Source organism: Anabrus simplex, chromosome 1 (assembly GCF_040414725.1).
Source record: "Anabrus simplex isolate iqAnaSimp1 chromosome 1, ASM4041472v1, whole genome shotgun sequence".
NCBI lineage: Eukaryota > Metazoa > Arthropoda > Insecta > Orthoptera > Tettigoniidae > Anabrus > Anabrus simplex.
In genome coordinates this window covers 1,394,847,978-1,394,875,485 of record NC_090265.1, presented here as the reverse complement: position 1 = coordinate 1,394,875,485, position 27,508 = coordinate 1,394,847,978, and the positions used below count along the sequence as shown (strand labels likewise).

Below are 27,508 nucleotides of genomic sequence, written 5' to 3'. Positions count from 1 at the left end.
TGGCATAATCACACAAGTAGCTTTTCCACTCAAGTAAAATTATTATTTAGAAATATTCTGACATACACCAGGCTCCATTTCGTTATCTCTTATCTGTTATGACTTGAGTCAGCCTTCCTTTCAGAGAGGAAGCAAACGCAGTAAATATAATTATCTATGTCAAATGTACTCGACTCTGTATTGGAATGTATTTGTATTTGTACTGGTTAGTTGCCGACAGGCACTATCTGATGTTAGCATAACGACCCTAAGTGGTGAGTTCACTTATCATAATGACCATTGCGGTCTTTTCGTTCTAAAAGGAACTTCACAATATACTGTATTATTATCTAAGAAAACAGGTCATTATGGCAGGCCGGAAGACAGTAATCATCCTTTGAAAGGGTATTTAAGCTTAAGGAAATGTATATGATTTGTCAGTGCACCATCATAATATCTGCTATGTACTTGTAGCTGTGCACTGGAGGACTTAACTTCACATCTTTAATAAACCTATCTACTTTGAAAATTCAAATCTTCGACTTCTTATTTAAAGCTTCTCTATGTGTCTGAAGAACTGCGACTACGTTAGGTAGCCTACACTTGGCAGCCTTAAATAATCTATCTTCTGTAAGACTTCCAATTTAACATCTTCTCTGGACTCGATTTAAGGCTCAGGTCCGAACCCAAGTAATCATTTTCGGCAACAGTATCAAAATTGATTAAAGTGTCACGGCTCGCTACGCGACAGTCTATCCCTTCCAATCTTCCATCCACCGCAAGGTCCCTGTTCAGCATAGCATGTGAGGCCGCCTGGGGTAGGTACTGGTCATCTTCCCCGATTGTATCACCCACCCAGAGTCTGGCATTACAGGACACTGCCCTTGAGGCGGAAGAGGTCGGATCCCTCGCTGAGTCCGAGAGAAACCCGACGCTGGAGGGTAAACAGATAAAGAAGAAGAAGAGGAAGAAGTTATGTACTGTACAAACCATAGCCACTCTTTTAGCCGTCGGTAGAGTACTGCGCACCTGATTGGTTCAAGGAGCAATTTTATTTTTGGTAGAAAAGGGGTGATCACGGTATCACAGAAAGCGTGATAGGTTAGAACCAATTATAGACGTCAATTCACTGCCATTTTGTATAGTCTATTCATATCGAATATAATAGAAATCTGTTTTTCACAGTATGTTATAATCTATAGCACGCAAATGCCGTACAGCAGAGTTGATAGCTTACGCCATGTAATTACTACCGTTACAGCGTTCAATAAAATCATAAAATTGGATCATAAGGCTGTAACACATCCGTAACTTTACGAAGCGAGAACTTTCGCTCTACTTGTGAATACAAAGTTGCAGGAGCTGGACGTTCACTCAGGAAGAAGCTGCACGGAATTAGGCGTGTTGCATGCACCTGGACAAGCTATAGGGAGCAGTGAGGGTTCAAAACCGTATTAAGTCATGCCTTTTGTTAATTTTCATTTCGTACAATTATAGGCGTCCGCCTCTGTTGTGTAGTGGTTAGCGTGATTAGCTGCCACCCCCGGAGGTCCTGGTTCGATTCCCGGCTCTGCCACGAAATTTGAAAAGTGGTACGAGGGCTGGAACGGGGTCCACTCAGCCTCGGGAGGTCAACTGATTAGAGGTGGGTTCGATTCCCACCTCAGCCATCCTGGAAGTGGTTTTCCGTGGTTTCCCACTTCTCCTCCAGGCAAATGCCGGGATGGTACCTCACTTAAGGCCACGGCCGCTTCCTTCCCTCTTCCTTGCCTGTCCCATCCAAACTTCCCATCCCTCTACAAGGCCCCTGTTCAGTATAGCAGGTGAGGCCGCCTGGGCGAGGTACTGGTCATTCTCCCCAGTTGTATCCCCCGACCCAAAGTCTGAAACTCCAGGACACTGCCCTTGAGGCGGTAGAGGTGGGATCCCCCGCTGAGTCCGAGGGAAAAGCCAACCCTGGAGGGTAAACAGATTAAGATAAGATAAGAAGACAATTCTAGGCATCTTTTGCGAAGGCTTGACTTTTCTGAAGATTCTGATATTCCTCTAAGAAAGTTATAATAAACAGACATATTAATTACCACCACGTAAGCACCGACTACCGACAAATTCATTGGAATACTACATGAAACCTTATGCTGGACTCATTCAACCCAGTAATAGGTACATACACTACGCATAGAAAATGCTTCCATCTATCCGGGTTTGAGAGAGACAGGATTCTTTACCATACTGTGATGCTTGCAGCAAGGTAAACCTGTCTGTTCACTCGAGTTCAGAACTTGTAATGTACAAGATCAGTTTCGAGCGATAGCGTAGATTATTCCATTAGTACACAAATATGAGACCTACGTTTTCTTGCCTGGAGTGACTAACTGATTCGAAACGCAGCCAGCATGTACTTTTTTCGACGTATTTAGAATTCTAATCTAGCTACGAGCTTTTCATTTCAATTTTTATACTCTTTAAAACATTTGTTATTAAGGTTTACCTTCCTTAAGCCACAAAAGTCACTTTTCACAATTAAAAAGAAAGCATACATCAGAAAGGAATAATAACAAGTGACTTTCAAATGGCAAACGGCTACAGCGAATGAAATTCATTGCATTTGAATCGTTTTTTGCAGAAACAGCACTTCTCCAGTTTTTGACACTATATGAGTTATTAATACTGCCATGATTAATGCACGAAGGGCTACCATTTTGTGCAGAAAAAGCACTTCTACCATATACCTCTGCCTGTCAGTCGCGGATGAAAGTTTCCGTTTTGTGCAGAAAGAACTTATCCTGGAGAGGTGTTGTTTTTACTTCACTTGAGTCGCTAGGAAGAGGTGTGAAAAAAGATGCAAAAGTCGCGTTTCATGTAAATCAGTTTATGGACTTTCAGTGTGAGGCAAATCATGTCTTAGGAAAATACTCTATTGATGGACTGTGCATTCATACCTTCAAGTTGCTTATTTCTGCAACCCGTCTCCCTGTGTTTCCAACTAGACTTGCTTATCCACAAGGCTGTGTTCCATTGAATGAAAAGAAATTAGCAGACATAAAGAACTTGCAATCTTAGATACCAGAAGAACACCATGAGTTTTATAATAAACTGTTTGAATGGACAACATCAGCGCAATAGAAGTGAGAAGCATTGTTCAAAGGTAAGAGACATACATGTTACTTGTATTATATTGTGTTGTTTTGTTTTACGAACTTTGGAAAGGGACATAAAAGGAGTATTCTTCTGTTTAATTTTCTATACAATGTGGTCTAATCATAATATGTGCAAATAAGTAAGTCTTACAAATAACTATTAAATGATGGCTTTAAACACTGTATTTCCTCAGTACAAATTTTGTAATTTATTTAATAAAGTTCTTTTGAAATTGAAATGACGTTAAAATCAATGTTACACTTCCTTATATTCTCAATAATGGTGTTTGTTGCAGAAACAGCACGTCTCCACCATTTTCAACAAAGTCTGTAAAGGGACGTATTTGACTAATTCATACAAACAACCTATCTGTCATAGTCATTTCAACAGTAGAATAAGCATAATAAATATCGGAAGGATAGATATGACATTACACACTACAGACAGTTTTTCCTGTTTTCTGAACAATTTGGTACGTTGGAGGAGTGTCGTTTCTGAAACAAACGATTCATTTATTGTCAGCATTATAAAACACCCATTCAACCAAGCAACTGCGTACCTTCGACTTGAAGAACGACTGGACTTCATACGTAGGGCACATGAAACAGCACATAGTAATCTTTACAGCAAAATGCTGGCAGGTTCCACCACATACGTTGCAGCACGCAAGAATGGCTCACCTCTACCCTGCTCATAAATATGCATTAACGAAGAAGGTGGTTTACCCTCCAGGGCTGGTTTTTCCCTCGGACTCAGCGAGGGATCCCACCTGTACCGCCTCAAGGGCAGTGTCCTGCAGTGGCAAACTGTGGGTCGGGAGATACAACTGGAGAGGAGGACCAGTACATCACCCAGGTAGCAACATCTGCTCTGCTGAACAGGGGCCTTGTGGGAGGATGGAAAGATTGGAAGCGATAGACAAGGAAGAGGGAAGGAAGTGGCCGTGGCCTCGAGTTAGGTACCATCCCGGCATTTGCCTGGAGGAGAAGAGTTAAACCACGGAAAACCACTTCCAGGTTGGCTGAGGAGGGACTCGAACATATCCCTACTCAGTTGACCCCCGAAGGCTGCGTGGACCCCGTTCCAGCCCTCATACCACTTTTCAAATTACGTGGCAGAGCCGGTAATCGAACCCGGGCCTCCGGAGGGTCGCAGCTAATCACGCTAACTACTAGACCACAGGGTTCCCGGCACGGTCCGTAATTTTGACCATAATTGGGTAATTTCGCTGGTACGGGGCTGGGTGTATGTGTCGCCTTCATCATCATTATTTTCATCATCACGACGCGTAGGTCCCCAGCGGGCGTCAAATCAAAAGACCTGCACTTGGCGAGACGAAAATTCCTCGGACACTTCCGGCACTAAAAGCAATACGCCATTTCATTTACCAGGAGTGATACAGGAAGTGCCTGAGGACATTAAATTCAGTAATGTTGACGTTTTGAGAGAAGGTTTGTAACTGGACGTTTCCAGTATAGACAGTTAAATGATTTCAAGTTAATATAACCACTACTGATCAGTACAACAGGAAGTCACGTAACAGGAAGTAATTTGAATTACAAGTCAATATACAGACATGTGTACAGGAAGTGGCAGCTATTCCAATTCGGATTCTGGAACTATTCTGGTCGATAGTGCCAGCTACTCCAGTTTGCTGGTGGTCGCATGTACGGGCAAAGTCTTAAAATGAGAGCTATTACGTTTTGCCGGCGGTAGTGCATGGCAATTATGGGAACACAAGTTTATTTTGCTCTGATATTAATCAGAAATGTAGCTCATTCACATAATAACGTTTTTGACATCTTGAGAGTCCTGAGTGTTCTGTCACAGCTCTCAATAGACTATTGTATTCCGCTTGAATTAAGTGAGCACTGATTTTAATAACGTCCGAAGTCTCTCTATCTGTTAGAAATCCTTCATCGCTTCAGCTATGAGTCAGATCTACGTCGAGACTCCTCTGCAATTACCAAACTAAAACGGAAAGGATGACGTTTTTAAAAGGTGAACATGTTATCTCTATAAGAAAGTTGAATTTCCAAGCCAGCAACTGGAACAGGAAATACGATTGGTAACGTGGATAGACTCTGCACCTCAGAAGAACCTAACCGAGTAGTACTGAATGAAATCAAACATAAATCAATAGAGAATGATGGTGGGAATTGCGAGTAAAAGGAAAACCGTGTAAACGAAGATTGTCCCAATATAAGGTTTGTTTGCTTTAATTGTTACATCTTATTTTTATATAAATTACTAGCTGATGTACCCGTACTTTGCTACGGGATTCTCAGAAAGACTGTCTTTGTGGTTTTCCTACCTGAAGTCGTCAGAATGAATCTAGTGATTAAAAGCAATGTTATATAAAATACTCGATCAAATTAATAAACAGCACATTTTCTCACTTTTAACGAACAGTACTACGGTGCCGATCTAACAATCCAAAGTTCCAGTGCTGCAATGACCAGACAGCAGACACCCGTGAACACTTATCTGCCATTATTCCGTTAAATATGCACACTGCTCATTCCAATCAGTGCCTTCGAGTTGGAATTGAATAGCTCGAATGCTATGATGAACCAGTTTATTACGTATCAGTAGTATCAGAAGTTTATCTAACTCCACAGCTACTTCCCGCCAATTTTCAGGCAGGCTGTTATACTCGGTACGACCGGGTGAGTTGGCTGTGCAGTTAGGGGCGCATAGCTGTGAGCTTGGATCTGGGAGGTAGTGGGTTCGAACTCCACTGTCGACAGCCCTGAAGATAGTTTTCCGTGGTCTCCAGTTTTCACATCAGGAAAATGCTGGGGCTGTAACGTAATTAACGTAGGGGCTGCTTCCTTCCCACTCCTAGCCCTTTCGTATCCCATCGTCGCCATGAGTCCTATCTGTGTCGGCGCGACGTAGAGCAAATTTTAAAAAACTCGGTATACAGCAGCAATCCCATCTATCGGAGATGAATGGTAAAAGAGACACAAAGCAAATCACAACAAACAATGGTCAATGTAATGTTATTGTTGATCAATGATATGAGCCTCCTGTATTGTAGTCCTTCACATTCAGTTTTCTTGCGACTGTGTAATATTAGGCCATCTTATAAAATTAATTATAGCGTAGACTGTAGTTCCTTAATCCCCGACTTTACATACCGATTTTCATTAAATTCTATTTACCCATTTTCTCGTGACGGCGCTGATATGATCTTAGCAACAATAATCCATATTCCTGAATATCTCCGTTATCATAGCCGATACGGTGAAAATGTATAAGACATAAATGATCGGAAATTTAATACTATGTAACTTTATTTATATAGTAATTGTCCATAATACCAATAATAACACAAATATTCGAGAATTAAATTTTGGGCCTTCCTCTAAACTACCATTTTGCTTAGCGCGAATAAAGTTATTTATGGCCTAAATTGTAGCGACTTATTCCCCGACTTTGCGTACCGATTTTATTTACGATGAGACATGTAATAACAAATATTTGAGAATTAAATTTTAGGCCTTCCCCTAAACTACCATTTTTCTCAGCGTGAATAAGATTATTTATGGCGTAGATGGTAGCTACTTATTCCCGGACTTTACATACCGATTTTCATTAAATTCTCTTCAGCCGTTTTCTCGTGATCCGTGTACATACATACAGACAGATAGAAATGACGGAAAATTAAAAAATGCATTTCCTTGTTACTATGGACATAACTGATACAGAAATACCATTTATTTTCAAATTTTGAGCAATGTACAGACAAAACTCTTATTTTATATATATAGATGGGACAACTAATAACAAATATTTGAGAATTAAATTTTAGGCCTTCCCCTAAACTACCATTTTCCCAGCGTGGATAAGGTTATTTATGGCGTAGATTGTAGCGACTTATTCGCCGACTTTGCATACCTATTTTAAGATAGGACCATCAATAACATAAATAATGGCGAATAAAATTTTAGGCCCTCCCCTAAACTACCATTTCTTTCAGAGTGAATAAGATTATTTATAGTTTATATTGTAGCAACTTATTTTAGAACTTTACATACCGGTTTTCATTAAGATAAGACCACTAATAATATAAATATTTGAGAATTAAATTTTAGGCCTTTCCCTAAACTACCATTTCTCTCAGCGTGAAAAAAATTATTTATGGCATAGATTGTAGCGACTTATTCCCGGACTTAACATACCGATTTTCATTAAATTCTCTTCAGCCGTTTTCTCGTGATACGTGTACATACGGACAGACAGACAGACAGACAGACAGACAGACAGACAGACAGACAGACAGACTGACTTTACGGAAAATTTAAAAATGCATTTCCTTGTTACTATGGACATGACTGATACAGAAATACCATCCTTTTCAAATATTGAGCAATGTACAGACAAAACTCTTATTTTATATATATAGACTAGCTGATGTACCCATGCTTCGCTACGGAATTCTAAATTTTATACAGAATTCTAGGTTAGGTAGTGTAAACCTTGTGAGCAAGATTATATTAAGTTGCATAGCTCTTAATGTTGCCCTAGAAGCACGACGAGCAAGTCACCAACGTCTTTTCTCATATCAAGGCTGGGTTAGGGAATTTTCATTGTAATAGTAGGCTAGCTTGCCTACCGTCAATCACTCAGGTTGGGGAGTTTTCATTATAATGGCAGACACTCACTCTTCGCCTACCTTTATAGATTCTCAGAAAGACTCTCTTAGTGGTTTTCCCAACTGAAAAATGAACATGGGTCATTACAATGTCGTCGGTAGGAATGGCGCGATTAAAAGCAATGCCTTCATATAAAATACTCGATCAAATGAAAAACCATACATTTTTTTCACTTTTAACGAACAGTACTATGCTCCCGAACTAACAGTCCAAAGCTACAGAGCTGGAATGACCAAGAAGCAGACATCCGTGAACAATTGTCGTCTTTTTCGGCGGAAGGGGCAGGGTGGTGTTCAAATAGTGGATAGTCCCAGGGCAAAAACTATGCTCGTTTACTTATCGGCTTCCTGTGAGTAACCGATGAGTCGGAAAATCTCAATTCACTACACTGGCGGGGGAATGAACTATCTGACATGGAGGCAATTTTTCCTCCAAGCCAGAGAAGAAACCACATCTTCGCTGCTAATTTGGAATAAAATTAATGTAGATTTAATGAAAGTGAAGAGGAAGAAGCTTTTCCTAAGAAACGGTTCTTTTCAAGGTTGAATTTTGAGTTATTTAGTGAATTCTGGAACTATAATTTGGAAGAGGGCTAAATTGTAATTCCAGACCAGTTCATACTACTACTTCTATAACTACTAACTGAGCCACTGCTCATTCAAAACAGCGCGTCAGAGTAGGTATCGAATAGCTGGCATACTATGATGAACCAGTGTGTTACGTACCAGCAGTATCAGAAAATGTATGAACCAGAGGATTGGCATGCTAAAGAAGAAAGTTATCTAACTCCTCAGCTATTTCCCGCCATTATTCAGTTAGGCTGTTATACTCGGTACGCAGCAGTAATCCCATCTATCGGAGTTGAATGTCAGCAAAAGAGACAAAGAACATTACAACAAACAACGGTCAGTGTAATGTTATTGTTGATCTATTTTACGTGCTTTCGATATTGTAGGCCTTCACATTATTAATTGTCTCCCGGTTCTGAAATACCACTCTTATCATAGTCGGTACGGTAAAACTGAAAAAACATAAATGTTCGGAAATGATATTCTCTATAACTTTCGTTATGTAGTACTTTTCCGTAGGACCAAGAACGTAGGTATTTAAAAATTAAATTTTAGGTGCCTTCCCCTAAACTACTATTTCACCCAGGGTGAATAACATTGTTTATAGCCTAAATAGTTTTTTATTCCCCGGCTCTATATACCGATTTTCATTAAATTCTGTTTACCAATTTTGTCGGGGCTCGGCGTTGATATGGACTTGGCAAGAAAAATCCAAATTCATGAATATTTCTGTTATCATAGCCGATACGGTAAAAATGCATAAGACGTAAATGATCAGAAATTTAATTCTACATACCTTTAGTTATGAAGTATTTATCGATATGACCACTAATAATATAAATATTTGAGAATTGAATTTTAGGCCTCCCCCTAAACTACCATTTCACTCAGCGTGAATAAAATAATTTATAGCCTAGATTGTAGCGGCTCACCCCCCCCCCCCCCCCGACTCTACATACCGATTTTTATTAAATTCTCTTCAGCCGTTTTCTCGTGATGCGTGTACAGACAGACAGACAGACAGACAGACAGACAGACAGACAGACAGACAGACAGACAGACAGACAGACAGACAGACAGACAGACAGACAGACAGACAGACAGACAGACAGACAGACATTACGGAAAAGTAAAAACTGCATTTCCTTGTTACTGTGGACATGATCGATACAGAAATACCATTCTTTTCAAATTCTGAGCAATGTACAAACAAAACTCTTATTTTATATATATATAGATGATGTTCATGAATTTTATAAAAGTTGCTTCACGTTGCACCGACACAGATAGGTGACGGTGGGACAGGAAAGAGCTAGGAGTGGGAAGCAAGCGGCCGTGGCATTAATTAAGCATTCGCCTGGTGTGAAAATCGGAAACCACGGAAAACCATATTAAGGGCTTCCGACAGTGGGGTTCGAACCCACTATCTCCCGAATACTGGATACTTGCCGCACTTAAGCGACTGCAGCTATCGAGCTAGGTATTATGTTAATAAATCTGACAAGTGAATTATTTCATAGTAGCTTGAAGGGTTTTGTAAGAGAATACCAGGTTTTCCTCATGTGTCCGCTACCTTCATATAGCATTGTCACGTTTCTACCGTTTTTCTTTATACAATTTCAGATCACAAAATTACGTGCCAAAAGCCCGGATTCAATTCCAAAGTTCTCCTATCATTCCGTATGGAGCGAGGGCATGTGAAGCTGTTGATTATTTGTCCACCTGATGAGGACGTTATAAGCCTTGAGCAGACCCTGTGGTGCCATTGGACAGGAGTAGGCCATGTGCCGGCTCGAGTTTTGCCATCTCCCTTCCTACTATCATACCTATATCACGTCATTCATTTCATGTCACTACTTCATCTGATGAGGTTGACGTTAGGATGGGCATTTAGTCGTAAAAACTCGTCATAAAAGTTTATCTCACTTCATAACCAATCCCATAATGAAACGTGCGAACGGTCGAACATACAGAGGATATACTATTAAGTATCTAAATTTTGAGAGAACCTTTGGTGACCTATGTCGCCCATTTACCACATTCTTTGGAATTTTTTAGTTATTATCATTATTATGAGATGTAAGTGTTTGACTTATTGCAATTATCACCCATCAGAGAGGAAAAATCTCTTAAATATTTACAATTGATACTCAAACGTGGAGCGAATTTAATATTAGTATGTTCTTATAGTCACAATCGTCACCCAACTGTCGGGCAAAGATCAAGAAGTATGTTCATATTATTAGGACCCTTACGTGAAGGAAGAACAAAGTAAACGTCATTGATCCTAGAATGTTAATTACTGAGGGAATTGACTGTCTGGTACGGACCGCGAAGCAGTAAGCTTATAATCGGGTTGTGGTGGGTTCGTAAAAACTATCAGATTGACTTGAGAACAAACATACGTAGGCAAGTCAATAATTATCTGCAATTTTGCTCTAATTGTCTTCATGTTGCTTCTAAGGCGTTGTGTCTTCATCAGCCGCTAGATAGCACTATTATCTACATCTGTGGTAAGTTTCAGCTTTATCAGATCAGTACAGCTTGCATTGTTGCGACGTAAAAATGGCCGTACCATTCTTTGTTTGCACCAAGGAAGAACAGAGTTCCGTAATCCGTTTCTTGTGGTCTTCATAGAAGACTTTCAGCACAATACGGGGACAATATTTTGCCACAACGAAGTGTTTACCAGTAGGCTGAACAGTTCAAACGGGGTCCCAAGAGCGTGAAGGATCAGGAAAAATCCGGTCGTCCATCTGCAGCCTTAACTGATGCAAATGCTGAACAAGTGCGTGATATGACCCTGAATAACACACGAGTGACTGTTGATGACGTGGCAAACCATATGCACATTAGGTATGGTTTTGCATATGAAATCATGCATAACAGGCTTAACTTTCACAAAGTTTGTTCGAGATAGGTTCCAAAACAATTTAATGAAGAGCAGAAGCGCAATCGTATGAGAATCTGTCAGCACGAACTGGACCGTCATGCTAACGAAGATGAAACGTTTCCGAAACGGATCATCACTGGAGATAAAACATGGGTTCACCACTTCGAACCAGAGAGCAAACGTCAGAACATAGAAAGGAAGCATTCCGGATCCCCAGTAAAAGAAATTCAAGAGTCAACATTCCTCAGGAAGAGTGATGCTTCTAGTTTTTTGAGACTCTCAAGGGCCAACCCTGGAACATTACCAGGAACAAGAAACAGTAGAGAATGAACGTTGCAGTGATTCTGGTAAACAACCTGAAATCTGCAATTCGCAACAAACCCAGAGGTCGATTGTCGGAAGGAGTTCTTTTGTTGCATGACAATGCGCGTCCAAATACCGCCGCCCACACCGCTCAAATTCTTCAGACGCTGCGTTTCGAGGTGTTGGAGCATCCTGCGTGGAGTCCTGATCTCGCCCCGTTGGATTAGCATCAGTTAGGTCCATTTAAAATGCTCTAAGAGGCCGTCAATTCATCTCCGATTAACAGCTGAAGGAAGCGGTGCATAGATAGATAGATAGATAGATAGATAGATAAAAGCCTTTATTTTCTGTGGTGAAGTTAGGGCTCTTGGCCCTTTCTTACACTTAACCACACACATACGTGGCTTGCTGCGCAACAAAAATAAACTTTTCTTCAGAAGGTATCAGAAAGCTTGTGAAACGGTGGTCCATGTGCATTAATTGTAATATCAGTTATGTATGATTAATTTTCCTGGTGTAAGGACTGGACTGTTGTGTTAGTCTTAACGCACTTCTCTTCATACACACACAACGCAGCATTATACTAATCACGACAGAAACACGTGTTAGGAAACACATCCTTCTGCATAGTGTTGGCATCAGGAGGGGTATCTGTCCGTAAAACTGGGTCACATCCACCGAATGTACCCACCCCAATAAAATGAGAAAAATACTTTCTTTACAAGTCATTTTACGTCGCACCGACACAGATAGGTCTTATGGCGACGATGGGATAGGAAAGCTCTAGGGGTTGGAAAGAAGCGGCCGTGGCCTTAATTAAGGTACAGTCCCAGCATTTGCCTGGTGTGAAATGGGAAAACATGGAAAACCATCTTCAGGGTTGCCGACAGTGGGATTCGAACCCACTATCTCACGGATGCAAGCTGACAGCCGCGCGCCCCTAACCGCACGGCTAACTCGCCCGGTAGCAGTCATGGCCTTAATTAAGGTACCACTCCAGAATTTCCTGGTATGAAAATGTAAACCATGGAATACCTCTTTCATGGCTGCCGTCAGTGGGGTTCAAACCCACTATCTTCCGAATGCAAGCTCACAGCTGCGTGCCCCCTAACCACCACACGGCCAACTCACTCGGTTTGGTGGAGGACTACTTCGACGGGGATCATGTTACCATTCCAACAGTGGAATGTGAAAGAAAGTTTTTGTTGTCGTCACCGTTTTATTTTTAGCTCATGGCTCTTATTCCCGGGAGTGTCTTATGACATCTTCGTCTCGACAGTTCACAATCTGCCTTTCCCAGTACCTTCCATGGGGATGAGCTACATATACCGCTGTGTTGAGGGAGTTACCATCATCATCATCATCATCATCATCTGTTTACCCTCCAGGTCCGGTTTTTCTCGGACTCAGCGAGGGATCCCACCTCTACCGCCTCAAGGGCAGTGTCCTGGAGCTTCAGACTCTTGGTCGGGGGATACAACTGGGGAGAATAACCAGTACCTCGCCCAGGCGGCCTCACCTGCTATGCTGAACAGGGGCCTTGTGGAGGGATGGGAAGATTGGAAGGGATAGACAAGGAAGAGGGAAGGAAGCGGCCGTGGCCTTATGTTAAGTACCATCCCGGCATTCGCCTGGAGGAGAAATGGGAAACCACGGAAAACCACTTCGAGGATGGCTGAGGTGGGAATCGAACCCACCTCTACTCAGTTGACCTCCCGAGGCTGAGTGGACCCCGTTCCAGCCCTCGTACCACTTTTCAAATTTTCGTGGCAGAGCCGGGAATCGAACCCGGACCTCCGGGGGTGGCAGCTAATCACGCTAACCACTACACCACAGAGGCGGACGAGGGAGTTACCTCTAGGAGTAATTGTTCGAGATAGGAATATGAAAGGATCTGCCATGGAAAGGTACCATCCCGGCATTTGCCTGCACTTGAAATGTTAGACCATGCAAAACCATTTCGATGATGGTTCAGACGTTATTCGGTCCCATCTGTCTCTCGGGTACAGAGCTAGCAAACATAACTGGCCGTAACACAAGGCACTGAGTTAAGCTGTTCAGTTGTTGTTGTTGTTGCTGTTGATCTTAGTGGATTAACCCTCATGGGAGGGGTGGGGGTAGGGGTTGCGACAATCAGTAGTTTCACGACATCTGACTTCTTCCAAAGGCAGAAAAATTGAATATAATCATAATATGAGTTGTTTACAAATTAATGTATAAAGTTAGGAGAAACAATACTTAGAAGTAATCTCAAAAACTGAAGTTGTCACAGAAGTGAAATTAGGTATTCGGAGTCTGCTTTGAAAGTAAAGAAACATGTATTCTCGGAAAATGCAATGAAGGTGGGGGGGGGGGGGGTGAGGTGAATGAATTGAAAAATTAAATTAATTGTATGAGGATACTAACATCTAAAAAAACTAAAGTTATTACGGACGGGAAAATTGGTATTAAGATCTCCTTTTAAAACAAAGAAAAACGCGTTTGGGAGGCGGGGAATCATCTTGGGGGGCGGGAGTGAAAAGGTGTTGAATTCCGTTCATGAGGACACATATCTCAAAAGCTGAAGATGCTAGAGTCGTGATAATTGTTTTCTAGAAGTTCCTTTACTATAAAGAAGTGTTTTTTGCCGGAAAATTCATTTAAGGGTGGGTGGGTGGGGGATTGTGAAAGGAACTGAAAAAATGTGAATTACTTTTTTGGGGATACTTATATCACAAAACTGAAGGTAACAGACGTGAATATTGGTATTTGGAATCTCCTTTAAACTCGAAGAAACACGCCTTCTTTTCTTGGCGGGGGGGGGGGGGTGTAGGGGGGAATCAAATTAACGGCGGTGGGGTGAAAAAGGAGGTGAGACCAATTGATTTTACTGTTCATAATGTACTTACAAGGAGCCTCCGTGTCTCAGGTGGCAGCGCGCCGGCCTCTCACCGCTGGGTTCCGTGGTTCAAATCTCGGTCACTCCATGTGAGATTTGTGCTGGACAAAGCGGAGGCGGGACAGGATTTTATCCGTTTAGTCCGGTTTTCGCCGTCATCATTCATTCCAGCAACACTCTCGAATATCATTTCATTTCATTTGTCATTCATTAATCATTGCCCCAGAGAAGTGAGACAGGTTTCGGCAGCCGGCATAATTCCTATCCTCGCCGCTAGATGGCGGCTTTATTCATTCCATTCCTGACAAGGTCGAATGACTGGAAACAGGCTGTGGATTTTCAATGTAGTTATTCCGATCATAAAGCGATCATTTTTAATCTTTCCTGGGTTCGTTTTCAAGAGCCATATTTTCCTTCGGAGAACGTTCTTAGATTACAGCAGATTCTTCTGGCATGTAAATAACAATTTAAATACATTTGAAATAAACGGTAGGAATGAGATTGACCGTGCAATTGTTCATCTCTATAACTAGGTCAATAATGCACGGAAGTATTGAGCCGTATCCGACCGGCCCATAATAATAATTGGAATATTATTTGACCAAATATGTGAATTTTATTCATAAAAAGTTACAGTCCAATATGTTAAAGTATCGTATCCCAAGATAGTTAATACCGGATGTTGAGCAAGACTGTAAGTCGCTGGATGTTGCTTCATATTTCCGTATGACCGTGAGAAAGTAAGCGTACCCACGCGCTGGCAAGGATCGACACGTGTATTACATGCTGACCAAGCAAGATATTTCAGCCAATGGGAACTTAAGGACTTGGCAAACATGGAGGCTACACCGCGTCATATATTAATTCCAGGATGACCAACATGCTCTGTGGATAAAGTCAGTTTCTGTAGACAATCGGTTTTCCACAGTTTCTGAAGTTAGATATATTTGGAAATATATTATAGAAATTGGTGGAAGAGATTTGCTAGTGTTTGAGCTGTGTTTTATAAATATATCACAATAAGTATTGTATCATCATACATGACGAACTCTCTGATTGGTGGTTGGTTCAGATACCCGGGAACCCCAACATTATTAGCGTCACCGAAGCCTCCTCAGTAACCCAAGCTCTGGAGAGCGTCACTCTGTAGTTGAAATTTGAGCAGTACGGATGTACTAACTCGGCACTCTGTAGTTGAAATTTGAGCAGTACGGATGTACTAACTCGGCACTCTGTAGTTGAAATTTGAGCGGTACGGATGTACTAACTCGGCACTCTGTAGGAAAAGTTTGAACAGTGCGGATGTACCAACTCTGTGACTGGTGGTTGTAATTAACGTGGCGTTATTCCAGAAATAGTAACTGGTTCTCATTGATGCTTCAAATTGTGCAGTCGTAATATTTACTGTGCTTTGATAGAGTTTACTTTTAATCGATAAAGACGGTGTAGTGACCGCTGAGTAACAAGTGTTGTGGAAACGTGCTAGTGTTTCACTATTTCGCGACGGGCGCGTATTCGCGTGGAACTTCCGTACCGAACCGTGGGCTGCTTTTAAAACTGTAATTTTACCCTTTAAGTGAAGTGTGTTATATATATGTGAATCAGTGTGTTAGCTGATCTGGTAAAAGAAAGGTATTTCGGCTCGCAGCATTAAGCAGCGAAGAGATTATCAACTATAGTCTTCTGTGTTCCAGTGAATTGTTTTCCAGCAAGATGATGGATACGCCTGCAGAGGAAGGAAGTGCATTCCCACATGTTAATGCTGTGATCAACATGGTGTAGATCCCAAAATTAGTGGGGATGTAAGCTGCTATCCTGGTTCCCCGAGAGTCATCTAAAGTAAGACGCACGTATTATATATGGCATGATATGTAAGTTATGTTAAGGTACTAGGGCAGTGTAGATAGAATTTTTATTTTCATTTAAAGTAAGCCTGACGGCATGTATTGGTTTAATTTGGTTACTATGGTAGATTCGGATACGAGATTAATGCATGTTTATTTTATTTTCATTTTGCTTTATGATTAGATGTTTGGGAAAATGAGGGATTGATAGGATCAGTTATTGTTGTAAATATAATACTTAGAGTAGGATATTCCGAGTTTTCCTTAAATATATGCTAGAAGGGCTAGATTGACAGGTTCATTTTTATATTACGTCAAACACGTATCAATTCATTTTATTTCGGTTATTCAGAGAGACAGGTATAGCTATTTTGCATGATGCATGGTTTTACAGAAGCTGCCAGAAGGAGCTGCAGAACGTCGTTGTTAAATTAAGATCTTTGAAGTTAAGTTGGATTTTGTTTGCCTGATGGTCTGCCAAGGACTCGAACAGCGTCTCGTTATGTGGAAAGGCCAGTAGGATTCATGAGGAATGATGAGATAATAATTGCATGCTTAATTATAATGTGTTGGTGCAGGCCGATTGTATGCCTGACAAGATAGAGAGAAATTGTGCAGATGTGTGCGCCTGCCTAGCGTCTTCTGAGTATATTGTGATCAGAATGGACAGTGTTAATTCCAGACTATTGAGCCTGATGTTGTTAAATGGCCCAAGCATGCTAAGAAGCAATTAATATACAGGAGTTTTCGTGTAGTTGATGATGGGCGTTATCTCATGGTAAGCTGATTCCTGGCCTATGTTATCGGCATGTATGAAAGAGAGAGTATTTCCTTGTGGCGGCCTCGGGAGACAAAATTCAATCTTTAGCGTAGTGGAGTTCAATATTTCGTTACAGTTCGTAATCTACCCGGAAGTACATGACGGATGACCGCGCTGTTGAGCGCTCAAACGCAGCAGAAGGAGGCAATGTTGCCCATTGCTTTCTTCATGACATCAAGGATTATTTATATGTTTTTCTCTTACAGGATGGTTTTACCTTATTATTTTGTGATTGCATACCTTGTCTCGTTGTTGTTAAAGGGAACAGCCCGAGTGCTGATGTATCGTTGGTTCATCTAGTTCTGTCTAGATCTTTTGTAGTGAACCGGGATTCACATTAGAAGCAGTGTAGCATTTAAGACTTTACTCGATATCCGATGTATATATATGTTTAGTTTGATTATTTGAATTATTGTAAATATAGTGTAGGATTTGCCCCTAGTATTTTGCATTACTTACATAGCGTCCGGTGCGTCTTAATTAATTTTCTTTCCGTCGTAAATTTTCATATGATGTAACTTTGATTTTACGGAAATAGTTTGATGACTCTCGGGAGTAACTTAATTTTGAAACCGTATCGTTGGGATGCGATAGTGTGAAACTCCATATCGAAATACCATGTGGCAGTGTTTGCGTACACTTGTTGCCATATAACATAAACATTGGACTATGAGAAGATACTCAGTCTTGATTGATATAAATGTTCTTTGGTGAACTTGTTTTTCTTTTAATGTCAAATTTGTACAATTATTCAATTAACGTTTCTAATTTCGAATTATTTTTACACTTTGAGTTTATATTTCTTTTACAAAATTTTCATTGTTTTTTATTCAATTATTTTCGTGTGATTTGATCGGGGATATTTGTTAATAAATCCATCTTATCCCCTATGATTGTTTCTCATTCGTGTTATACCTCCATTTCCTGTCATTGATTGCTATTATAGTGTAGAACTTCGACTTTTTATCCTGACCCAATCGACAACCAACCCACACTCTGCCCAACCCTGAGTTAGTCGGATGTTCATACAGGAATGGAGGCATCGTCCTAAAGGGTATTTTCCCCTGGGTACGGTACAGTATGTCATTCGTATCTCCAGAAATCCCGCGCAGTTGCCTACGCGCGACAGTGGTGCTGGTCACATTGTCAGCAATGACAATGGCAGCAGATGTAATTTACCGCCAATTAGCAGTCTTTCATCCTACTGTGGGGTCCAGAGCATCAATACTAATACTAATAATAATAATAATAATAATAATAATAATAATAGTAATAATAATAATAATAATAATAATGTTCTGGACAGTCGTCAAACTGTGCGGACCGCGCTGGACACGCGTCTTGGACGGGTAATGAATACGAATGCAGGCCGGCCGCGGGTTCAGTACCGCCAAGGCACCCAAGACGACACCACGCTGGATCTTCTCAAGGTTTGGTCAATATTAAAAATGCTTATAGGAAAAGATGGCAAAGATTTAGGGACCCAACTGACCGGGTGGATTACCTGGACCTAGCCCGGGAAGTACGAAATCGATTCTTGGAAAGAAAGATAAAAACGGGAGGAACATTGCTGTAATCTCTCAGAAAACGAGTCAGATCGCGAATTTCGGCGGATTATATATAAAACGTTAAGCATTCAATAATAAATTTCAGTATAATACCTTAGCGAAGCACGGGTATCTTGCTAGTATAGTACACTGACTGACAGAGCAAATGCAACACCAAGAAGGAGTGGTCAGAACTTTATGCCAATTGCAGGGTAGACTGACGTCACTGAGGTATGCTCATGATGTGAAATGCGCCGCTGTGCTGCGCACGTAGCGAACGATAAGTGGGACACGGCGTTGGCGAATGGCCCACTTCGTACCGTGATTTCTCAGCCGACAGTCATTGTAGAACGTGTTGTCGTGTGCCACAGGACACGTGTATAGCTAAGAATGCCAGGCCGCCGTCAACGGAGGCATTTCTAGCAGACAGACGACTTTACGAGGGGTATGGTGATCGGGCTGAGAAGGGCAGGTTGGTCGCTTCGTCAAATCGCAGCCGATACCCATAGGGATGTGTCCACGGTGCAGCACCTGTGGCGAAGATGGTTGGCGCAGGGACATGTGGCACGTGCGAGGGGTCCAGGCGCAGCCCGAGTGACGTCAGCACGCGAGGATCGGCGCATCCGCCGCCAAGCGGTGGCAGCCCCGCACGCCACGTCAACCGCCATTCTTCAGCATGTGCAAGACACCCTGGCTGTTCCAATATCGACCAGAACAATTTCCCGTCGATTGGTTGAAGGAGGCCTGCACTCCCGGCGTCCGCTCAGAAGACTACCATTGACTCCACAGCATAGACGTGCACGCCTGGCATGGTGCCGGGCTAGAGCGACTTGGATGAGGGAATGGCGGAACGTCGTGTTCTCCGATGAGTCACGCTTCTGTTCTGTCAGTGATAGTCACCGCAGACGAGTGTGGCGTCGGCGTGGAGAAAGGTCAAATCCGGCAGTAACTGTGGAGCGCCCTACCGCTAGACAACGCGGCATCATGGTTTGGGGCGCTATTGCGTATGATTCCACGTCACCTCTAGTGCGTATTCAAGGCACGTTAAATGCCCACCGCTACGTGCAGCATGTGCTGCGGCCAGTGGCACTCCCGTACCTTCAGAGGCTGCCCAATGCTCTGTTTCAGCAGGATAATGCCCGCCCACACACTGCTCGCATCTCCCAACAGGCTCTACGAGGTGTACAGATGCTTCCGTGGCCAGCGTACTCTCCGGATCTCTCACCAATTGAACACGTGTGGGATCTCATTGGACGCCGTTTGCAAACTCTGCCCCAGCCTCGTACGGACGACCAACTGTGGCAAATGGTTGACAGAGAATGGAGAACCATCCCTCAGGACACCATCCGCACTCTTATTGACTCTGTACCTCGATGTGTTTCTGCGTGCATCGCCGCTCGCGGTGGTCCTACATCCTACTGAGTCGATGCCGTGCGCATTGTGTAACCTGCATATCGGTTTGAAATAAACATCAATTATTCGTCCGTGCCGTCTCTGTTTTTTCCCCAACTTTCATCCCTTTCGAACCACTCCATCTTGGTGTTGCATTTGCTCTGTCAGTCAGTGTATTTTTTTTTCAAATGCTCTACGTCGCACCGACACAGACAGGTCTTACGACAGCGATGGGATAGGAAAGGGCTAGGAGTTGAAAGAAAGCGGCCGTGGCCATAATTAAGGTTCAGCCCCAGAATTCTCCTGGTGTGAAAATGAGAAACAGCGGTGAACCATTTTCAGGACTACCAACAGTGGGGTTCGAACTACCAACCAAGTAACTTGAGCGATCATTAACAAACAGGACGATACAATGTTAATTCATGCAGAAAGTAGATTGGAATGAAACTCTCTACGAATATTTCCATGATGTCCATTACAAATGTAATATATAAGATCGTTAATAGCACAAATCCATGAACACATAGTACTTTCCGTCTGCTACTAATTCAGAATTATTTTCTTCGCACATATTATGTACAGATCACGTGGTGTTGCACATTCCCTTCAAGAGCAATGCAAATTCACTTTGCATGAGAGTGGAAATAAAAGCAAGCGAGCAGGTTGACAACCCTCTTTCATCACTTAGCCTGCTCTCTGCCCATGCAGACAACGATAAGCAGAACATGACATGCATCCGTAATAGTGCTGCCACTTGCTATACAAAGCTAGGCTCCTAAACGCCTTTCAAGTTCACTTCTCTTGACTGCTATTGCTGTGAACATCGACAGCAGCAGCAGCACACGCATTCTGAGTTTAAAAAGAAGAACATTGTTGAAGCCGGCCTGCCTGACACTCTCATCAGGCAAAACTGTCAGTAACATGTGTGTTAATCCTTCAGTGAGTGTACTAGTGACGTTAGAAGTGAGACAAGTGCGTATCACATCAAGCAATGACGTGACGTTTGCATAATGCGCTAGGTTTATGACTTCAGGACAGCCTTTAATGTACAATAGATACCTCTTCATATCTCAACAGTGAGTTTCTAGCCTTTGTCTGAGTGCACGACTCAAATAACTGTCTATAAAGGATGTAAGTGCTTTGCACATGAAAGCTTCATTGGCCTTAAAGTAGACAATACCTTCACACGTGCAAAACTCCAGTCACCGTGCTGTCCTATTATATTTTAACGGATTTCTACAAGGAGTACTTTAAGCGGAATCCCACAGAATCATTTATGGCACGAGAGAAAGAATTTAACGTTCGATTGTTAACATAGATTGTTCAGCATTAAAACAACTACCGCAAATTAAACATTTTCCAATCCAATTCTCCTTTTCGTTACTACCTCTGTGCAATGTTATGTATTGGAAGAAAACATCTCACACATTTTATTTCAACGGAACCTGTCCACGTTTATGTGGGGTCGGCAGAGAAGCCAGGCTCATTTTCGAACTTGGTCGGGGATTTGAGACGAGACACCCTTCCTGCCTACACACATAGCTCTAAGTTAAAATCTCACCCAAATTCAGCGTAATATGAGACTGGAACACACGGTTTGGGGGTCGGGTGGCTATACCTCTTGTTTAGTTGTTAGCTTATACCACTGAGTCACTCGAGTAAGTCTACCTCATTCGAGTTTTGACTTGAAATTTAAGCCCGAATGCCCTTCCTGACATTACGTGATTTTTGAGATGTAGATTTCAACCTATGGTCGGCCGTCAGGATGGAAAACCAGCTTCCAAAGTATTGCGCTCATTACGTCTGAATGTTGGCGGGCCTGACGTAGAAACAATAACATTATTTTGTTATTGTATTCACTTTTGCATATTTCTGTGAAAATCATCAGTGGCGTGTAATCACATCAATAAAAAAGACCTAGTCCCTGAGCCTGAGGACCAGACGTGACTAAAACAACTGTGCTAGGCAATAGCATCAAAAGTCAAAGGCCGCTACGCTGACCATTTGTCCAAGGAGCATGGTAGAAGCGAATTATGCGTATTATTTATCTTTTTGACGAAACATGTGGATAGATAGGTCTAGTTGGTTTCATTCCATTTCATTTTAAGATTATTGTTCCCTGGTAAACGGAGTGCCATTGAAAGAAATGGTCTAGAGGAGAAGATTGTTATTTTAAGGAATCATCGCGAATATCAAGAGAAGGAGTTAGGACCTATGGAGAAAGAAGGCGTCAACTAAATAAACGAAGGATCAAGAAATGTGGTAAAATATCTGACTATAGAGCTTAGAAAAGTAAAATCATAGAAATCAGAAGAGAACTTTACTGAGCAAAGAAGGTCAAACATCAACGATCAAAATCTGACACCAGTCACAAGTCGCAGTAATAGACTGAGTTTGTGCTTTACCTTATTATTATTATTATTATTATTATTATTATTATTATTATTATTATTATTATTATTACTGTTGTCACGGCTGCTTCCTTCCCAGTCTGAGCCCTCTTATGCTCCATCGTCTCCGAAAACCTATCTGAGTTAGTGCTACCTTAAAGCACAAAAACAAAAACAAGCATACTTAGTTGTAATTTCGTGGAACAGGAACAAATGTTAATGTTATGTAGTCTACAAATTATATTATTCTTTTACCATAAAGTAAGTTCACACATAATAGGTTCAGAGGAATAAGAGAGCACTGTTCATGAATTGTGTTCCAAGATTAACAGGAAACTTTGGGACAAATTCAACCGATACACTCTCAGTATGTACTTACACTATGCGCCTATTTACTCAACATTCATTCAATGATTTCTTATTTCACCCATAATTACTCACATGTCTACCAGCGAATCATTTCACCTGTTCTTTACCGTATCTTCTTATTCGTTTTACATTCTTACGTTGGAGTGGGTTTCGCTTAACCTCGTGAGACCAGCTGTGGAGCAGTCTGATTTAAAAACAGTGGACCAGATTATTGGAAACAAGCAATAGGGCTGGTGATATCATCACGCGGTTCACGTGGCACTACAAAAGTTGAAGACTATCTGACTTTGCAGCAGTCATCTTGGCAGCCAAGGCTCAATTACATCAGTTGTCATCCCAACATTCTTCTGAAGTTGATGATTTCTAGGAGTGAAATTTTAATACTTTTATTTCGTCGCGTTACTTAAGGCTGAAGGGGCTGCCTGTCCGAGGCGGTAAAGGCGTGCTCGGTTCGCCCGGGAAGATGTGGGTTCGAATCCCCGTCAGGAAGTCGTAAAATTTAAGAAACGAGATTTCCACTTCCGGAGGTGCACATGGCCCTGTGGTTCTCTCAGCCTACGCCAAAAATGAGTACGAGATTACCTGGGGACAAAGGCGGCCAAGCGTAGAGCTAACCACTCAACCCCATCAAGTGCCGAGGTTTCCACAAATCCCTTTCATTTTTCTTTGCTTCGTCCACCGTAATGTTCTTATACGCAGCGGTTATGAAATTTTCCACTTCATTTTTCTTGAATGATACGTTATGATATCGGATGTAGTTTTTCACCAGGGACCACACAATCTCAATAGGGTTTAACTCGCAGTAATAAGGCGGGAGACGTAGAATCTGCCGACCTGCCGCTTTTGCCATTTCATCTATTCTCTGCCTATCATACAGAGCCCTATGCTGAGAAGCGATGTGCAACAATTTTCGCTTGAGCATCCAGTCCACAAAAATATATATATATTTTTACATAACCACTGTACGATGTCATCATTTCGCCAAGAAGTCACCGGCAAAGTTTCCAACTTACGGGAATGATAAGCGGCATTATCCAGCACGATCACGGCACCTTCGGAAGTGTTCGGCAACAGTTGTTCCGAAAACCGCTTCTCATAAATTTCACCAGTCATTTCCTCGTGGGCATCGACCGTGCTTTTAGGGCATAAAAATGTTAGTTCAGCATTGGAACAAATCCATGTTCATTACCCGCGTGGAATGAGGCAAATCGCGGTCCTCGGTTTTTCGGTGGCCTAGATCCCGAACTCTCCCCTTCAATGGCGGCCTGCCGTGAATTATTCACTGTCGTATTGCTCCATTCTTTTGTCACAGTCTGCCCAATATTTACCCATGATTCATCTGTGTAAATTACAGCTTTATTTTTTGCCCTTAAACGTTTAATCTCCCTGAGATATCTGTGCCTCCAATTAATAATTTTATCGGTTTCAATCAAAGTTGCTTTATTACCTCGTCTTAAATAACGGAAGCCTATATCATGTAAGAAGCGATACAACGTAGTTTTGAAAAATCGTGGCAAAGAATCTTCTCCAATGACTCAAAATCACGTTCAATGTCGGTGGTATGTTAGCAAATAAAAGAGAGTGAACCAACCGACGCACTCCACTTTGCACTATTTCGTCATGATTAATTTTCCTTGCATTTTTCTGCCGTCCTTCTCTTTTTAGATTTTTTTTTTTTTGCGAGAGTTCGCAAAGGACCATGTCCGTGTTCCTTATAGCATAGATTGTTCTTTCGGAACAACCTGTAGCTTTAGCTGTTTCACTGACTGCGCTACTCACATTCACAGTCTTTAAAAAATAACCCAGGACACTCATTATATTATTGTGTTCTTTTCCCCTGAGTTTACCTACGGAACGTTTATTTTTAATTTGACGATCCATTGTACATCCTTCTGCACTTTTTCTTCGAGCACAACTACACAGACTGCACAAACATAACAAACACGATCCACTTGTCCTCAAGAACTATACATTTATCACTGATCTTTATTTAATCAGTCTTATAATACTGATTAAATGAACACCACTGCACACGGCTGTCAGTATATTTAAAAACTCACTGTTTGGGAGATCCATACTGGCCAGCCAGCCAGCCGAAACTCGTGAAACGTAAACAAACGAGCACGTCTCGAGCACGAACTCACGAACCACATAAACGAAATACACTTGCCCTCAATAATTGTACATATGTCACTGATATGTATTTAATCACTATTATGCATACTAATGATAAAATGAGCATTGAACTGCATGCGACTGTATGGAAATGTTCAAAGCGCATGTTTAGGGGATCACTACCGGTACCTCAGCCAGCCAGACAGACAGCCAGCCGAGTCATGCGTGAAACCACAATTCAAGGAGACATTCTTCCTGTCACAAATTAAGAACTAAGCAAGATAAGAACTTCGGGATTGTTTTCAAAATAACTTTCATACCTGAAGTCCATTTGCCTCGCTTTGACCCCCCCCCCCAATGCAAATTCAATAGGAAAGACGCTGGCCAGCGACTGACTTTTTCGTGCCTGCACATAACAATCCCTATTCATTTTACAGTGTAAGAAAGTAATCATACTCTTTAGTTTCGATTGCCTTAGAGCGCTGACTTTTTCGCAGTTTGGTTATTTCTTATACAAAAATATCATATTCCTTCTCCCTCTTGATGTTCCTGCCCTGTGCAAGCAGCTTACGCTTCTCATCTGACAAACTCTCATCTATGTAGATGACATTGTCCCCAGATAGACCAAGATGGCGGGTGGAGAAGTTCCTCTTCATACGAAGGCGTTTCATAAATAGCCCCTTGTCACACTATAGGATATTTTTACCTATAGTCCCTTTAAGCTGTTGATTGGGGGATTGGCGAGGCGATGACACATACCCACTGTTTCATCCCGTACGCCAATGTCTAGCGCCTGACCCACCTTTCACACGGTGTCCAGTGTATACTCGTTTAGGATTTCGGAACCTTCTTGGATATCTATTGAACCCATGACCTTTGTGTCATAAGAAATCAGAGTCCTAAAGTTACCACTTGAGGCCCCATATTAATCGCAATGAAGACCTCAGATACATTTTTTCTTCTCGGAACGACACGTGGCATGGGGGAGAATATCTCTCTTTCTCACGCTAAGAATAATGACGTCACTCGCACGTGTAAATGGAGCATTGATACTATGAAAGTGTTGGTTTGGTAAATATATTATTTACAAAGAGTTAGCAGCGAAAGTAATATAATAAATGTCCTGTCACTGTGTGTGAGACAATTGGTCTTTAGTAATACAGACTTTAGATTGCTAAGCAGTTTCCAAGGGAAAATTGGCAAAGGACGCGCGTGTTTGTTCAACCTACGTCACGTCATCAAAATATAGTGCCTATCAAACGAGGTCATTTAACCAGTCCATTTTTACGAGATAATCGTAAATGTTCATAAACAATGTCACTATTAAATTAGCAAGTACTGGGTTACTATCAAACCTGCCTTCCACCTGCTTTCCACAATGTCGGAAAATATATGTAAATATTGTTGGCGGCGAAGGAAAAAATGCCTAAGAGAGGGGTAAAGACTATATAAATGGGAGCGCCATCTTGAAATTACCCGCATTGTTTCATTTAAACTTGAGGAGGAACCTCGTACGGTTGTGTAATTTATCGGCGATTATTAAACTAAGTCCAACTGAGAACTTAGATTTTGGCCGAAGTGGCTGGAGTTTCGTCTCCAAGCGGAGATAGTGTTTTAAAGTAATGTGTATTTAATAAACATGTAAAAATGACGATCATTCGTATGCCGCAGTCTTATAAGTGAAGTTTTTAATAATATCGTGTTGAATGTATTGCGTATTCGATCGATATTACAACAGTCGTGTTCGGACCGCAAGAATATTGATGGAAGGGTATTTTCATGTACTTTTTCAGGTGAACCAAGATGAATGAAATTACCTGTGAAGCTAGAAGTGTTAAAATGGCTAAATAAATATCAGAATGTTACTGGTGAACTCACATAATGGAAGCTGGAGTGCGTCCAAGGTAGGTGAATGATCACCATGACCACCTGTTTATTAGTTTCATGATGCCAGCATTTATTTTGTATGTGTATTTGTGACGCAGTTTGGTCACCCATTTATTTTCGTGAAATATCAGAAATATGACGAAAGGTCATTGGTTTTTAACGCTTGGATAAAATTAGGAATATTTGCGAAGTATTGTGTAAAGTGTTGTAAAATAGTCAATTGATGGTTATGAAACGATATAATGTCCGAAGTAGATTGTCATTTACGTGCGTTTATTTTTCTGTATTTCGTGGTGTCAAGTTAATATCTTTAATCTGATGTGAAATTTTTCTGTTTGAAATTATGACGAAAGTTGTATAAGAAATCCGTGGTTATTCGTTTTCAGTCGAATGAAGGCACGATGTGTGTTGAGCAATGTGAAATTTTATTAAGGAAAGTTACGAGGCGACATCGATAAATAACCGTTACGAAGGGATTGCTATTTCTATGTCCGTTTTAAACTGTGTATAACTGACGTTGGAAATAACAGTAAATTTTGTCAGTCATTTTTATGAAATCCAGTTCAGAAATACGAGGTCACGTTATGCGGAGGTGTTTCATTATCAGAGTATCTGTGTGTGTACAACGTTGTGGATCATTAAGAGTTACATTCCATTTAAGTTCGTCGAGATTATGTCGTATTTAAGCAAGTGGTCAAGTCTTGCTAAATGTGAGTTGGG

The 27,508-nt window shown here is 41.5% G+C and overlaps 1 protein-coding gene across 1 annotated transcript in view; it reads right to left on the bottom strand.

Moving 5' to 3' along the window:
• LOC136859459 (synaptogenesis protein syg-2-like) overlaps nt 1–23,899 on the bottom strand; it is a 633,890-nt gene extending 609,991 nt beyond the window's left edge. Inside the window, exon 1 of the mRNA XM_068225805.1 lies at nt 23,800–23,899. Within this exon, the coding sequence (XP_068081906.1) occupies nt 23,800–23,899 (100 nt within the window). The remainder of the gene's footprint in view (nt 1–23,799) is intronic.
• Nucleotides 23,900–27,508: the final 3,609 nt, after the last annotated feature.